Source organism: Protopterus annectens, chromosome 2.part1 (genome assembly GCF_019279795.1).
Source record: "Protopterus annectens isolate FY-2018-M chromosome 2.part1, PAN1.0, whole genome shotgun sequence".
Lineage (NCBI taxonomy): Eukaryota > Metazoa > Chordata > Ceratodontiformes > Protopteridae > Protopterus > Protopterus annectens.
In genome coordinates this window covers 75,110,781-75,125,860 of record NC_056729.1, presented here as the reverse complement: position 1 = coordinate 75,125,860, position 15,080 = coordinate 75,110,781, and the positions used below count along the sequence as shown (strand labels likewise).

The window sequence follows — 15,080 nt, the reverse complement described above, 5'->3', positions numbered from 1 at the left end:
TAGAGCCGACAGGCATCCAGGTATAAACAAATATAGTACCACTGAAGCCTGTGCTTAAAAACAGACGCTTCAAAATTTTCTGAAAGTTTTCTTCATGACTTTATTTTAATATTAGGAAGGCCTGGTTTTTGCAGCTAGAGCTATGGATGTTCATAGTGTTTCACTGTTGCAGTCATCACTCTTGGGTTATCCTGCTGGCAGGCTACCCGCAGTCGGCCACAATTCCAAAGTCTTGGTCCGGCGTCGGTTGCTGTCACTTCTTCCCTGACGTCAGTGCGCCAGGGGTATATAACATGCAGCCAATGCCATTTTCTTCCGTCTTTCTTGCCACGCGGTGCCCGAAGCAAAAGCAGTTTGCAAGTGCCAGTCGACAAACTCCTGAGATTTTCGAAATCGAATTTCAGAACAGAAGTCTTCAATAAAGCTAAATACCCTGTTGGAGAAACTTTTTCTTGCTCCACTCCGATGTCAGTAAAAGTTAACAATTGTATTTCTGGTGGGAAGCAAATATGTCATAAGGACTTTCACTCTTACTATATTCCTTGCCTAGGCCCTGACCACGGTGTTACTAGTTGTCGGTTTTGTGCTAGATTCAACAAACGCACTATTAAGCATCGATTTGATTTTGCATTGCATTACTTTGGCCGTAGGTTTAACTACATAATGCCGTCGGAACAACCAATGACCGGAATTCATAAAAAACGCAAAGACAAGGAAAAAGACAGGCATTCGAGGTCCACAACTGACGAAGCCTCTTCTAGGCCAGTCGCCGGTTCTCAGTGAGGCACTTTCGCAGCCCCTGACACCCGTTACCTCAGAGCCACAGGCCACCTCCGACTCCCACGTGGAGACAACTAGGTCTCATGAAACTCAAGGTATATGTTTGTTTTATTTACTTAACTTTGAAAAATAGTCTGAAGTAAAATTACCTCATTTAGGCCATAAAGATTGTATCTTACAGTTCTGACTGCAGCCAGAGATGAAATGTCTGTGAGAAGCCTGGCTTAGTAGCTCTGTAGAAAGAGTGGAAGTATTAAAATTGGTTTACAGCTTCTAGATGCTGTAACACATTTTAGCAAAGCTCTGTGTGTATGTATTATGACACGTGTAAAATCCTGGCTCAAGTTTCTAGTAAAGATTGTAGTGTGGGAACCAGAGTCAGATGACCAGATGTGATGTCATTGTATAATCAACACTGAAATGATGTTTAGATATTAGTGAGAGATGTCTCTTGGCTCTCAGCAGTCTGTTTGCGAAACCTGACAAAGAAAGACCACTCATCCATGTCATCTTCCTTTGCTCTAGTAAGTGAACTAGGGGACAGTAATTCTTTATATCAGTCAGAAGAATATAGTGAGATTAGTATTGTTTTTTCTGTATCTGTGAGAACCTTTCCATCTGTGTTATTTTTAATATTTCCTGTGAATGAAACTCTGGTGTTTATTGTAAATAGATATTTAGCATTGTCATGTTATTTTATTATTTATTATTAAACATGTTTAAACTTTTCTTTGTGGCTGGTCTTTTAGAGAATATTTTAACCTTTGAGAGTACTTATATTTATTTGGTGACACTGTGGCTGTTCCTGAAAACTGTGCTGTAGTGGCCAACATTACCATTGGTATTAGTATTAATTTCATTCAGTATAGTTGAGTACCCTGGTAAGAGCCTTAGCGTAGCTGCCTTTGTGGGTGTTCTGGTGGCAGTGTATCTACCTTGTAGCCTGGGCAAAGGTGATAGAGCTAGTAAAGCTGTGTCAGCCTTTCCCAGATGTATGTGTGCGTGGGTGAAAACCAAAGCTCAAAGAAAGTATGTGTGTCAGCTACTTTGAACAGGGACATTGAGAGCACTGATTTCACAGTGTGTGGTGGAGGACTTTGCTTGGAACACCCAGCTAAGTACTTAACTCTGTAGCTGTGTCAGTTGGGAGTCTTATTTGGGGCTTGGAGAGAGAAAGAGAGGGAAACCCAGCCCCAGGACGAGAGTATGTTCCCTGTGTGCTTTTAAGGGAATTATGCTTGGTGCAGAGGGCTGTATCTGGAAATACTGTGTATCTGTTTTTGTTCCAAGTGAGCGTCCCTTGCTGGTGTCAGTGGTGAGGATTGAGGTTCCTTGATTACTGGCCCAGAGGAAGGATGTCACAGTGCTGTTATTTGTCAGGGGTATTTCATGGTTTGGAAATCCCTTCTCCCTTTTTCAGGCATTGTTCAACCTCTTCTACAACAGCTTCCTCATTTTCCAGAAGTTCTGCAATCAGTTCTGTATCAGGGCATCATTCAGCTCATTTCCAGGTGGGAAAGGAGGTTTTACTCCAGAGTATATGTTTGGTTCCTCAGAAGGGTAGGTGGTGACCAGTTCTGGATCTTTATCTTCTCAACACCTTTCTCAAGGTTCCTTCTTTCTTAGTGTTGTCTGTTCAGACCTTGTTTCCTGTTCTTTTTCCCCAGGCCTTTTTGATTTCTCTAGACCACAAGGATGTATACCTTCACATCCCCATTCACCCCCTGTTCAGAAATTTTTTACATTTTTCTGTTTCTTCTTTGCATTTTCATTTCTCTGATTTTCCCTATGCCCCAAAGGGTGTTCACCAAATGCCTCTTTCCTGTCATTGCTTTTTTGTAGGGTTCAGGGGATTCAAATTTTTCCCCTATCTAGACTTGCTCATTCAAGCTCCTTCTCCCAGCAGTCGGTTGTAGGATCTTCATTTTACCATTTGTCTTTAACACAGTCTGGGGTTCATCATAAACCTCAAGAAATCAGTCCTGACGCCTTCCCAAAATTACATTTTCCTTAGGTGCAGGCTTCAGACAATTCCTTAGGTGCAGGCTTCAGACCATTCCCATGCTGGCATCTCTCCCTGCTCCCAAGGTTCTGTCTCTAATATCATTTTCCAGTCTCTTCTTCCTCCGTCCTTTCTCATGGCCAGGTAGTTTTTTTCTGGGTTCTGAGATTTATGACCTCAACTGTTCCTTTGCCCCTTTCTTGCCAGGATCGATATGTGGAAATTTCTGTGGTACCTCAAATCAGCGTGCCTCCAACATTGCCAACTGCTGGAGTTCCCTGTTCCTTTTCTTCCTTGACGCAGTCCCAAAGCTTCTTTGGTGGATTCATCAATTCTTTTTCAGTCCATGGCTTCTCTTCCAGACTCTGGTTGCCTTTCAGGAGGTGTTCATGGATGCCTCAGACCTGGGATGGGGAAATTACCCCCCCCCAAAAAAAAGTCCAGGGTCGCTTTCCACCTCTTCAGAGGTCAGATCATATCAGCATAAAAGAGATGAGAGCTCTACTTCTGGCTCTGCAAGCCTTTCATTCCCTTTTCCGTCCCAACCCCCCCCAAAGTCTTCACAGACAGTACTAATGTGATGTGTTATGTCAACAAGCAGGGGGGTACGAGATCTTATCTCCTTTACAGACTAGCTCTTCAGGTTTGGAATTTAGCTGTCAAGTATTAAGTGACTCTTCAGGTGATTGACATTCTCTCATACCACAGTCTAGTGGCAGACTCTTTGAGCAGGTCCAGAACACAGGCTTACAAATGGATGCTTTACTGAGATGTGTTCCTGGACGTAGTACATTGGTGGGTATTCCTCAGGTAGATCTTTTTGCCTCCCCTCTCAACAGAAAAGGTCCTATACTCTGTTCCAGAGTTCCAAGTCTTTTGACTTGAAAAGTGGACAACCTGTGTTTTCCTTGGAAGGGAATACTTCTATATGCCTTTCCCCACTTCCTCTGTTAACATGAGTTATGTACAAAGTCAGGCAGGACTCTCCCAACATCTTGCTGGTGACTTTCTTTTGGCCCAGATAGCATTGGTTCCCCCTTCTTTCTCACTTGGCCTTGGGCAGTCATCACAAGTTACCTCACGGGGTGGATCTTCTCACACAAGACAATGGATCACTTATCCATCCTCACTTGTCCATGCTTCAACTGACACTGTGGGTGACAGGGTTTTGATCTCTTTGCGGTACTTCTTTTCTGACAGCATACTTCAGGGTCTGCAGGAGGCTAGGAAACCCCCTGCCAGGAAATCATATATGTCTATATGGAAGTGATTTTCTGTTCGGTGCCTCTCTTACCACCAGGATCCCCTATTTGTGGAGGTTCCTCTTGTTCTCATTATTTGTGTGATCAGTTCCTTGCTAAGTGGGCATATTCTTCAGTTAAAGCTTGCTCACCTGTCGGCAGTTTCTGCTGGTCTGCTCTTGACTCCTCCTCTGGCTTCTAGAGTTGAGGTCAAGCAACTTCTTAAAGGCATCCTTCATATCAGGCCTCCCAGGAAGCTTATTCCACCTTCCTGGAACCTCAGTTTTGTACTTGAAAACTGACTCATAGACTCCTTTTGAGCCTGCTTCTTCAGCTTCCTTACAGCATTGTACTTGAAAAACTGTTCTTTTGGCCCTCACTTTTACCAAGAGTGTGTCTGACCTTCAGGCTCTCATGGCTGTTCCCCCATTCTTAGTTTTCCAGAGAGACAGGGTGTCTCTTCTTACTAATCCTTCTTTTTTATGCCCAAGGTGGTCAGTGAGTTGTCCCTTGATCAGTCTATTCAGCTTCCTTTTTTACCTTCTCTGCAGTTTGCAACTGCGAGTGTTCTTCACACCTTGGATTTGCATAGACAGCTCAGATATTATTCGGATAAAACTAAAGTTATTCACAAACCTGAGCAGCTTTTTGTTACCTTTCATTCCCAGGACTTTGGGTTTGTCTGACTCTAAGCAAACCTTCTCCTCTTGGATTTCTTAGGCCATTTCTTTTTGTTATACTGTTCATGGCAAATGGCTTTACTTGTCAGTAAAGGTGCATTCCACTGGGGCAGTTTCCTCCTCTGATGCTTTTTTCAGGGGTCTGGATACCAGTTCCATCCTTGAGGCTGATACTTGGTCCTCTGTTCATACTTTCACTAAGCAGTGAAAGTTGGATGTTATTTCCAGGGCCAAGGTAGGTTTTGCCAGGGCTATTCTGTATGGGTTTGTAGAGGACTTTCTTCTGTGCCTTCCTCCTCCCAGACTTTTTCTTAAGCTCTTATACTCTTCTTTATTAAGGAATACTGCAACAGTGATAGGGAAGGACCTAGTACAGTTGTGTAGAATCTTACCATGACAGTAGATGTCCTTTTCGCTGTTGCAATATTTGGTCCCTTCCTCCATCCCCCTCTTTTATTAGTCTTGCCTGATGTTTTTGTTTCATTCCTGGCAAGAGGGACCTTGCTTCTTTTTTCTTCAGCGCTTTGTTTCATCTGGATGTTAATGTCCTCTTTTGTCTCTAAAGGCTTTGGTATACTGGCTGGAAGTTAGGCTATCCTTGGCAGGAAACCCTTTATGTAAAAAATACTGCAACAATGAAAAGGACATCTACTGTTATGGTAAGATTTTACACAACTATACTTTCTTCCGCGTGCACTGGCCACTGTCACTATGGGCACCTCCCTTCTTAGGTGGAAGGGGCATTTCAAAGGGAGGATAGTTCAAAGGACCTGATCTTTTTCAGAGGCCAACCTTCACATCAGTGTTTTGGAAATGAGGGCTGTCCTCCTTGTGTTGCAGGCTTTCCAGTAAGCTATCCCCAACAGTGTAACTTCAATCCAGACAGTACATCCAATGTTTCGTATCTGAGCAAACGGGTGGGAACCTGATCTTGCCCTCTTTACTGAGAGGCCATGAGAGTTTGGCAATGAGTGATTTCATCTCAATGGAGTCTGATTGCAATGTACATCCTGGGGAAGTCCAACATTCTGGCAGACAAATTAAACAGGAACATTGTTCTTCCGAATAAGTGGTCCAGTCTGAGGATAGCCGCTTGGATTTTTTTGGTGTTGGGGCACTCTGTGTTGTGACCTACTTGCTTCCCCAAATCCAACAGGAAGTGCAGCAGCTAATACACCTAAGTCTCTCCTCAGGGACAGTCACCCAGAGATGCTCTCCTGTATACTCGGCCTCCTGGTCTCCTGTATGCATATCTACCAGTTGCCCAAATAATCAAGTTCTTTCAGAAAGCAGCTTACTGCAGAACACCTATGATCTTTATCACTCCTGTTTGGCCCTGTTAAGTGTTTCTCCCCTTCCTGTGCCCTCTTCTGAGATAACGCTTTATCTCCTGTCCGATGGGCCTGGATCCGCCTAACCTTCAGACTGTCAAATTAACTGTCTGGTTTCTGTAGTTCCCTTGATGATCAGAAATCCCAAGCTTCCAGACAGTGTTTTTGTATAAATATACACACACACACACACACACACACACACACATATATATATATATATATATATATATATATATATATATATATACACACACACACACACACACACACACACACACACACACATATATATATATATATATATATATATATATATATATATATATATATATATATATATACACATATGTGTGTATGTGTATATATACATATATATATATATATATATATATATATATATATATATATATGTCTATAGTCGTCTTCCCAAAAGATGTCTACTAGGAAGGTGTATGCTAGTAAGTGGAAATATTTTGCCATTTGAGATTAATCTCGGGGCTTGGACCCCTTTTCAGCTACATTGGAGGTAGTCCTAGACATTCTTGCAGGCTTGATCAATGCAAGTTCCAGTTATTCAACAACTGAGGTGCAGTTGGCAGCCATGTCTCATTTTCATGTTGGCAGGGATAATTGTACCTTTGGCTGCCTTGATAATCTCCAGAGCTTTTCTCAAAGGTCAGTTTCTGTTGCCCCCTCCTTTTCAGGACGACATACGTCTGTGTGTGCTTCCTTTGAGCCTTCTACTGCCTTGGATTTGAAGCTTTTATCTTGGAAAACATTATTCCTGGTAGCTGTTAAATTTTGCCAGGTGTGTGTCTGAATTACAGGCGCTTTATATATGGTTTTCATTAACGATAGGGTGTCTTATCAAGCAGAGATTTCTTTCCTTCCAAAGGTGGCTACTGAAAATACACTAAACCAACCAATTCACCTTCCAGTATTTTTCCCCAGTTTTTATTAACAAGAGCAGATACTTATTGAGTTGTTTGGATGTACAATTGAGATTCTGTTTGGACAGGACGCAGTATTTCAGAAAGTCTGCCCAGTTGTTCATTTTCTTTTCAAGGTTTAGATTGGGTAAACCTTCATGTAAAGTTACACTGTCCAAGTGGCTGTCAGACTGCATTTCCTTTGTGTATACTTTCAGAGGTAAAACCTTGCATTGCAAACCAAAAGGTCATTTCACCAGAGCTGTGGCTGCTTCCACAGCCTTTTTCTGCAGAGTATCTTTATGTGATGTTTTTGTGCAGCTGTTGCTTGGGGATGTCCTCACACATTTGTGTCTCACTAGAAGCTGGACCTTGAGTCTAGGTCCAGGGCTTCATTTGATTCCACTGTGTTATGCAGTGTCCTTCCTTAGAACCTCACAGGGTGATTATGTGGCTGGGGACTCTGTCCTGTGCATTGAAGACAGATGGAAAAGAACATTGGATAAAAAAGGTAAATTCATGTTGTCTTTCTCCATCTGGTTCAGTCTTCCCTCCGTCCTTCCCCCACCACCTGCATGGCGAGTTATTCATCATAGGATGATCAATTGGGAAAAGTTATTTTTTCCCTTTCTTTTGTTTTGGGGTCCTTAGTTTATCTTTTATTATGCTGGTACCTTATATACATTTAGACAAAGGAAAAAATAATGTATACATATTAGATTTTCCCTTTTGATGGCGTATGACATATTTTATGGTTATGACTTTTTTCTTCTGATGGTTTGCATATAAGCCACTATGACACGCATTTCTTTGGTGATAAACTTTCAGTGGTCATGAAAGATTTTTTAGGGATAGTGCCAGTAATCCAGTGTTAGCAACTAGGTACTTTAAATCTGATAACTATTTTAGGGATGTATTTTTGTAATGAGTAGTTAAAAGGTAATGAAATAAGGACTGTATACCACAAGTATAACATTCAAACTGCAGTTGTTACTGAATCCTGAGTTAAAAGTTATTGCTTAGTTTTCGAAGGATTCATGAAAGTTGAATGTTTCAGAGATGGAACAAATGGTAGAAAGTTTGTGATATGTCTACAGTGTGCTCTGTCACATACCTCTCAATCTCTTTGAGTAAGAAATCTGGACAAATCCATACATAAACTTGGGAAAAAGGCTCAAAAATAGGGACAATTTTTAAATATTGCTCCTACAAACTTAGAAAGTTGACAGAATAACAGGTTTTGCTTTATTATGCGTTTTCCGATAGGTAGGAAGTGTGAAACTCAAATGCCTGTCATTTTCTAACTTCAGTCTTTAATGATTTACTAGTACATTCCCAGAAAACCACAGTTTTATGAAAAACAGTGCAAAAAACTATAGGGAAAATGTACAGTTGAGAGGAATGGCTCCATGTTAAAGTAAAAACACTAAATGCTGAGACTGAAATGTTAGATCTAGCATTAAAAAATAAATAAAGACACAACACATTACATTTGTTTGCCTGTTATGAGTTTTCATTTAAATTGTGAACCTTGCATTAGATTCCTGTATATAAAAAAAAAAAAATAGATGAAGGTACACCTAATGGACCAGTGATTTGTTTACCAAATTTTAATTTTCTTCATGTAGACTGGAAAGGTATGTGTTCTACCACTCTATTTGAAAAGAAATTCTTAGACATTATAAACCTGTATGTCATGACAAAATTGATTTCTACCAATTACCAGACAAACATATTGAACTTAATTTTGGCAAATAGCAGTAATATAATTCCATGTTTAGATATAAATGAACCACTGGGAGCGTCAGATTATAGTACTGTTATTTTTTTTAAACAAAACATTGTAAAACATCTATCAAAATTTACTTGTATAAAAAATTCAATAGTGATAATGTAAAAGTGACTTTGCTGGGGACAACATGGGACAAATTTGCAAACAGGATTTAAGGAAGTGCAGCCGAGACAAACACTATTAATGTTGTAACACTTGACATGATAGTAAAGTAATACTTCAGGAAATGATACTTTTTGTGTGGAATTATTGATTACAGTGTTATATATTGAGAAAAATAGGATTCATGCCAGCCATAAAAATACCTATCCAGCAATAATGTGATAAGATTAAATAAAATAAGTAGGAAATAAACAATAACAGCTGCAAAATCAAAGTATGTAAATCTGTTAACATCAGTTAGGAACAATAAGAATAAACTATTTTAAATATATAAACTCTCATGGGAGTAACATTCGGTTCATGGGTACTTCGTTCCAAGACAATGAGACTATATGATGTGTTGGCAATGTCCAGAGTATAAACAAGTAATCATATTTTAACGAGCAGTTAGGTTACCTTTTTCTATGTTTATGTAGAGTGTATTCACTGCTGTATTAGTTGCAATTAGAGGATTATGACCATCTCTGAAATCATGCTGTGAGTCAGTTTGTAGTCCGTACTTATTAGTATGTTCTGTGATCTCATCTAGTGATTTTTCCAAGAGCTTTAGTTAGCGGGCATAGGTTTTCAGTGGGTCTGTCATCCAGGAACAGATTGAGTTTGAATTTTTTGGGTAACAAAATAATGGCATGTTTAAATTGGTGAGTGGAGAATTTCTCCAGTTAGGATAGGTTGAAAGTATGTCAAAGTAACCTGGAGATGGGAGGGTAAAGCAAGTGTGAATTGGTGGTGGTCCTTTTGGGGAAGGATTCATAGTGTTTTTAAAATTTTGAATAGTTTTAGCTGAGATTTTTGTAAAATAGAAAGTGGTACACTGATTTGGAGGATGGAGGCTGAGTTCAAGTTTTGAATAGAACTGAAATCATATCAGGGAACAAAGGTTGTTTATAAATCAGTTGGAGATGTTTTTGCATTCAGCTCGAGGGAGCTGGAATGCATAGAAAAGCTATATTCTTTAAAAAATTTCCAGAGTAGTCTTTGTTATGCAACCAATATGGATTGTTTGCTTCTTAGATAGTGATTTTGCTTATTTTTATTTTTAGGTGACAGGATTTGTAGAGAGTGAGGAAATTTTGTGTACAATCTCTTCTTTTCCAATTATCCATAATTCTGATTTCATTATGTATTTTGTTAGTGATGTAAGGTAAGTTTTTATCCCTCATTCTTTTTTAATGGAGAAATATTTATCTTGTCCTTAGTTACTGACCAATTTCTTTTCATTATTATTGTGGGCTGATCTTCCTCACTTTTAAAGGGCAATAGTGATGACTGAGGGATTTTGGCAGAGTTATAATTGGGTTTCATCTCTGGGGAGGGTTTGTAATGAGCAAGACTAGTAGGGTGCAGTTTACTGTTTTAGGGTTGGATCTCCTGTCTATGCTGACAGTTTGAGTGAAATTTGTCAATGCCAGAAATCTAAAAATATCAGATTTAGATGAACCTAATACATTAAGGTTGAAGAAATGATCCAATAAAAATGTGATGTTTACAGATAAAACTTATTAAAACTTAATGTTTTCTTGTCCAAGTATTTAGTGATATGCTAAATTGAAGTAAAGTTATACTGTCTTCTCAAGAGTAGAAAATGTTTAAATTTGCTCTCTCGCAAATTGCTAGGATATTATTTGTTAAGGTGGCCTGCTGTGCCATACAGTTTTCTGGCTGGTACCTTGATTTTCATGTTATTTTTAGGTTCATAGGTTCATAGGTTCATACTAGGCTATCTGCCCAAGGGCATTTATAAGCCTAGCCCATAGTTATGTGGCTTTCGCCACCCCTTTAGTTTGAATAAAAACTATGCCTATCATTTTGCTGTGCCTCTGTCAAGCAGTGACGCTGAAGTAATCCCTGGGGTATATCTGCAATCTCCCATCCATTGGTCAAGATTCCTCTTGAACAAGACCAGAGAGGTGCTCTGCCTCACATGTACCGGGATTTTGTTCCACAGCATAGGGAGTCTCTGGGTGATGAATCTGTCCCTCCAGCACGTTCTATTTATAACCGTGTCAAGGTTTAAGTCTCCCGCCTTGTGGTTCTGAGGGATCTAGATTTTTGAGGTGAAGCATATTCATCAAATCTGGGTTTGACATGGCCTTATATGTCAGGCACAGGTCACCTCTGAGCAAGCGGTATGAGACTGAATAGAGCTGGAGTTCTTTCAGTCGGGCAGCATAAGACATATTTTGAGACCCTTTATCCTTTTGGTGAGGAACTTTGGGGCCTTTCAAGCTGCAGCAGGTGTCTGGTCAGATACATTCCAAACGGGCATTGTACTCAATCATAGGTCTAATAAGTGATGAGTACAGGGGACGATGACCTCCCTTGATCTAGATGTGAATCCCTTCATGATCAGGTGGGTGATATAGAAGGTTTTCCTAACTACTTTAGCAACATGAGTGTCAAACGAAAGGCTACTGTCAACCTGGGTCCCCAGATCTCTGATGACTTTTTCTGTGCTCAGTGGATTGCCACCTATATGGTAGCTAGGGGTAGCCTTGTTTTTCCCAAAGGGTATGACTATGCATTTTTGGCGCTTAACTTCAGGCCATGGCTCTGGCACCAGTTATCCATTTCTGTGAGGCCCTTCTGGAGGATATCTGTGTCAGATGTGTTTTCGACTATGGCGCCTAGTTTGCAGTCATCTGCAAACTTTGTCAGCCATAACCCTCCTGTGTTTGCTTGTACTTCAGAAAAGTAGATGCCGCACAAGAGTGGACCCAGGACTGACCTGTGGGACACCACTTGTGACAGGCTTTGAGTCTGACATGGCTCCAGCAACTCTGACCCTGTGGGTTCTGTCACTTAGCCAGTTTGCAACCCATCTTGTGATGTATGGGTTTACATTCAAGCTGATGAGTTTTTCGATGATACCTGAGTGGGGTAATGTGTCAAGGCCTTTGCCAGGTCGAGGTAGGCTGTATGGACTGCCTTTCCTCATCAATGGCCTTGGTGACTGTCTCAAAAAGTCAACCAAGTTTAAGAGGCAGGATCTGCCTTTGACAAAGCCAAACTGAGTTGGATCCAAAGTCTGCAAGTTCCCTATGTCTTTATTTATGAGTTCCATTATGATCCTCTCCATGGCTTTGCAGATAAGGCTTGTCAAGCTAATGGGGCGGTAATTTCCAGGGTCTGTGGAGGCACCGCCCTTATGAAGTGGGACCACAGTCGCCGTGCGCCACTCCTTGGGCAATGATCCTGAGGTGAGGCTAAGATTAAACAGCTGTCCTAACTGTGGGTTTAATTCCTCATTGAGTTCATGAAGCACACAGCCGGGGACACCATCCGGTCCCATGGATGCTGTGTTTTTTGCCTTAGTGAGGGCAGTTCTCACCTGGTTTCTCTATGGTTTCTGTTGTGTGTTTATTGTGTGTTCATATAAATAGCACTTTGCACATGCTATCAAGAAGTGTACATTTTAGTTATTCAGAGTATCTAAGAGAATAGGAGAAATTCATGGTAAAAATTAACAATTATATTACTGTAATGAATGCTTGGTTCAAAAAGCATCTACTGTTATATAGAAGTATAAATACCTGACTCAGCTGCAGGTGCCATGAGTTCATTTTTGTGGCTCAGTCGTCATGATTTTGATTAATGGTTCAAGTGCCAAAAGAAGCCAACCAGGGGTATGGGAGTCTGTGACTGCTGGCAGCCCACGCATCCTTGGAGGGAGTGGCTACGGCTCGCCACATGGGTGGCAACTAACAGGAGCACTGAGTATCCACTTAGTAGAATTTCCTATCAGCAGAACCCACACAAAAGTTAGTAGACACGTTGTGCAGCCTAGCCTGTTGTGAGGCAGTGATTGCAGGCTTGGAGAAGCTGCAGTGGGGGCATGCTCCCAAGGGTAGAGGGAAGGCTTTCCCACAGGACCAGCAAGCTGGTTCACTTCCTGCTCACTCAGCTGTCAGCAGAGAATGAAGGGCCATAGGGTTCTCACCTTGACTGGGATTACTTGGCTCACATTCCTTCCACCAGAATAAAATGGTCAATTGGATCAAAGTAGGGGCTACATCAGGCAAGGAAAAAAACAGGTACTTCAAGAATTACTGTAACCATTTCACTGTTCAGGTATGCGTATGCTGGTAGACACTGGTGGACCATTCAAGATTGCTGCTGTATTCTTGCAGCTTTAGAGGGCAAAATGATCAAAAGAATAAAGTAATATATGGAGTTTGCTAAAGAGTTTAACAGTATGTTTTACTTTGCTTTTACAGGGCTGTCCCAACCAGTTAATCCCTTGTTGTTTATGTTGAGCTCCTTTAGACAGTGTCTGTGGATTCTGAATCAATGTCTGTGGATTCTGAATCAAACAGTCTACTGCCATATTGTTGTTAGTTATGTTGTATTAATAATTTTGTTTCTGCCATTATCCCATTTTACGTCATGACAGCTTTTTGATTTCCCCCCTAAAGACTTGCATATTATGTTATGTTTTCTCATTGCATCATGAAGTCTGAAATTCCCACTTGTGATATCACTGCATCTTTTTTTTTTCCATATGTGTCCTTTTTTACTTGGACTGTGCGCACAGGTAGGCAACAGTGTTTTTACTGCTCCTGACTCTTGTTTGTCTGTCCACTGAGTAAGATTAGACCATTACATTGCACGCTGCTTCATCACAGTTTACTGTTTAGTGGCAATTTTTACTGGAAAGCATCCTTTATTCCTGAAAAATAAAACTAACTGGATCTTGTGTTGCTTCTGTGCCATATTGAAAATGCTGAAATTGTTTCTCTGTGTTATTTTTTTTTTTTTTTTAATCATAGCCACTAAGAATAGATGGTGTTAAAGTGTACACCGAAAACGTGGACAAAAGGCAGATAGTTTTGGATCTTCAGATCAGGTAAGCTAGTATATATCACTGAGTCCATGAACTAATGTTGTTTTGAACTTCTAGTTGTACTTCAATAGCCTTAATAATGTCCATATTGTTTCTGCTCTGATTGCTTACTGTGGGTATGCTCATGGTTGTACCTTAAAGCAAGTTTAAATGAATTCTTAATTAAAAGCCTCTCAAATGATTGCAGTTTTCAAGTTACCTATTTAAGACATAAATAAGCATGTTGTGCAGGTAAAAAAACAGTAGAGTTTTCAATGTGCATTTTTTTCTGTCATCTGTTAGATTTTCATTTTCTGTTTACGTATTTGTTAACTTAACTAATCCTTCTCAGCCATGACTGGCAACAAGAATAAAGGCAACATATGTATGGACAGTTGTGTGGAGCAAGTCAACCAGCATGTTTATAGAGTGGCAGGAAAACTCATGCAAACATGGCTAGCACATTCAGTACTGCACCAAAGGTCAGGAGTGAATTGTGGATCAATCTTATGATGGTTTATAAAGTACTACTTTCACAAGTACAGGTTAGTTATTTTCTGTAGCACATTGATGTACTGTGCCTTGAATAGTTTTGGAGTCTGGCATTTCTGGATCTTGTGATTATCCTTTTGTACCATTAAACATGCCGTCCTTTCTACCAATTTCTTTGCTCACTCTTCTAAGTTACACTCTTCTAAGTTAGACCACCTTAATAACTGAGTAGCCAGGTACCTTTGTCCATGTGTCTGTCTGCCTGCTTTGTGGAGGAGTGGTAATGGCCTTAGAAATGTGTGACTCATAGCTGGATAAAAGACTTCCCCAAGTTTCTCCTGTACTCTCCTATCCCTTTTCTTTGCCTTGCAATATGCTTATGCTGATTTGCAGAGAATGAATGATAATGAAACGTATTGGGTTCCTAACTGCTCTGGGCATTACAGAAGATAGCTTAGATATATCAGAGATACTGAATGTCCATTCTGTTATATCACTGCTCAGCTTCATACTGATAGCATAACTAGGCCATATATCAGCTTTTCGGTAACTACCTGTGCCGTGTATGTTATTCTTCAGTGATCTTGTATTGCAGTGAATTTATCTACAGACATTCAAAAAAGTAGACATTTTTCATGACTCTTGAAACCTCATTAAACATACTGTCTGAAGCTTTACTAAAATTGTTTATTTTTTGGGTCCAGTTTGTGTTAGCAGTGTCTCAGTGGTTAAGATCACTGTCTCGCTGGTCAAGGGTTCAGTTCTTAGCTCTGATCACTGTGTATGTAAAGTTTGTATGGTCTTCCAATTTCTTTATTTTTTTTTTCTTCAAGAACTGTGGTTTCC

The 15,080-nt window shown here is 40.3% G+C and overlaps 1 protein-coding gene across 1 annotated transcript in view; it reads left to right on the top strand.

The window, feature by feature from the left end:
• The window catches only part of LOC122794826 (extended synaptotagmin-2-like), a 443,380-nt gene that overhangs the window by 153,049 nt on the left and 275,251 nt on the right, over positions 1-15,080 (top strand). The window contains exon 3 of the mRNA XM_044063431.1: positions 13,690-13,766. Within this exon, the coding sequence (XP_043919366.1) occupies positions 13,690-13,766 (77 nt within the window). The remainder of the gene's footprint in view (positions 1-13,689; positions 13,767-15,080) is intronic.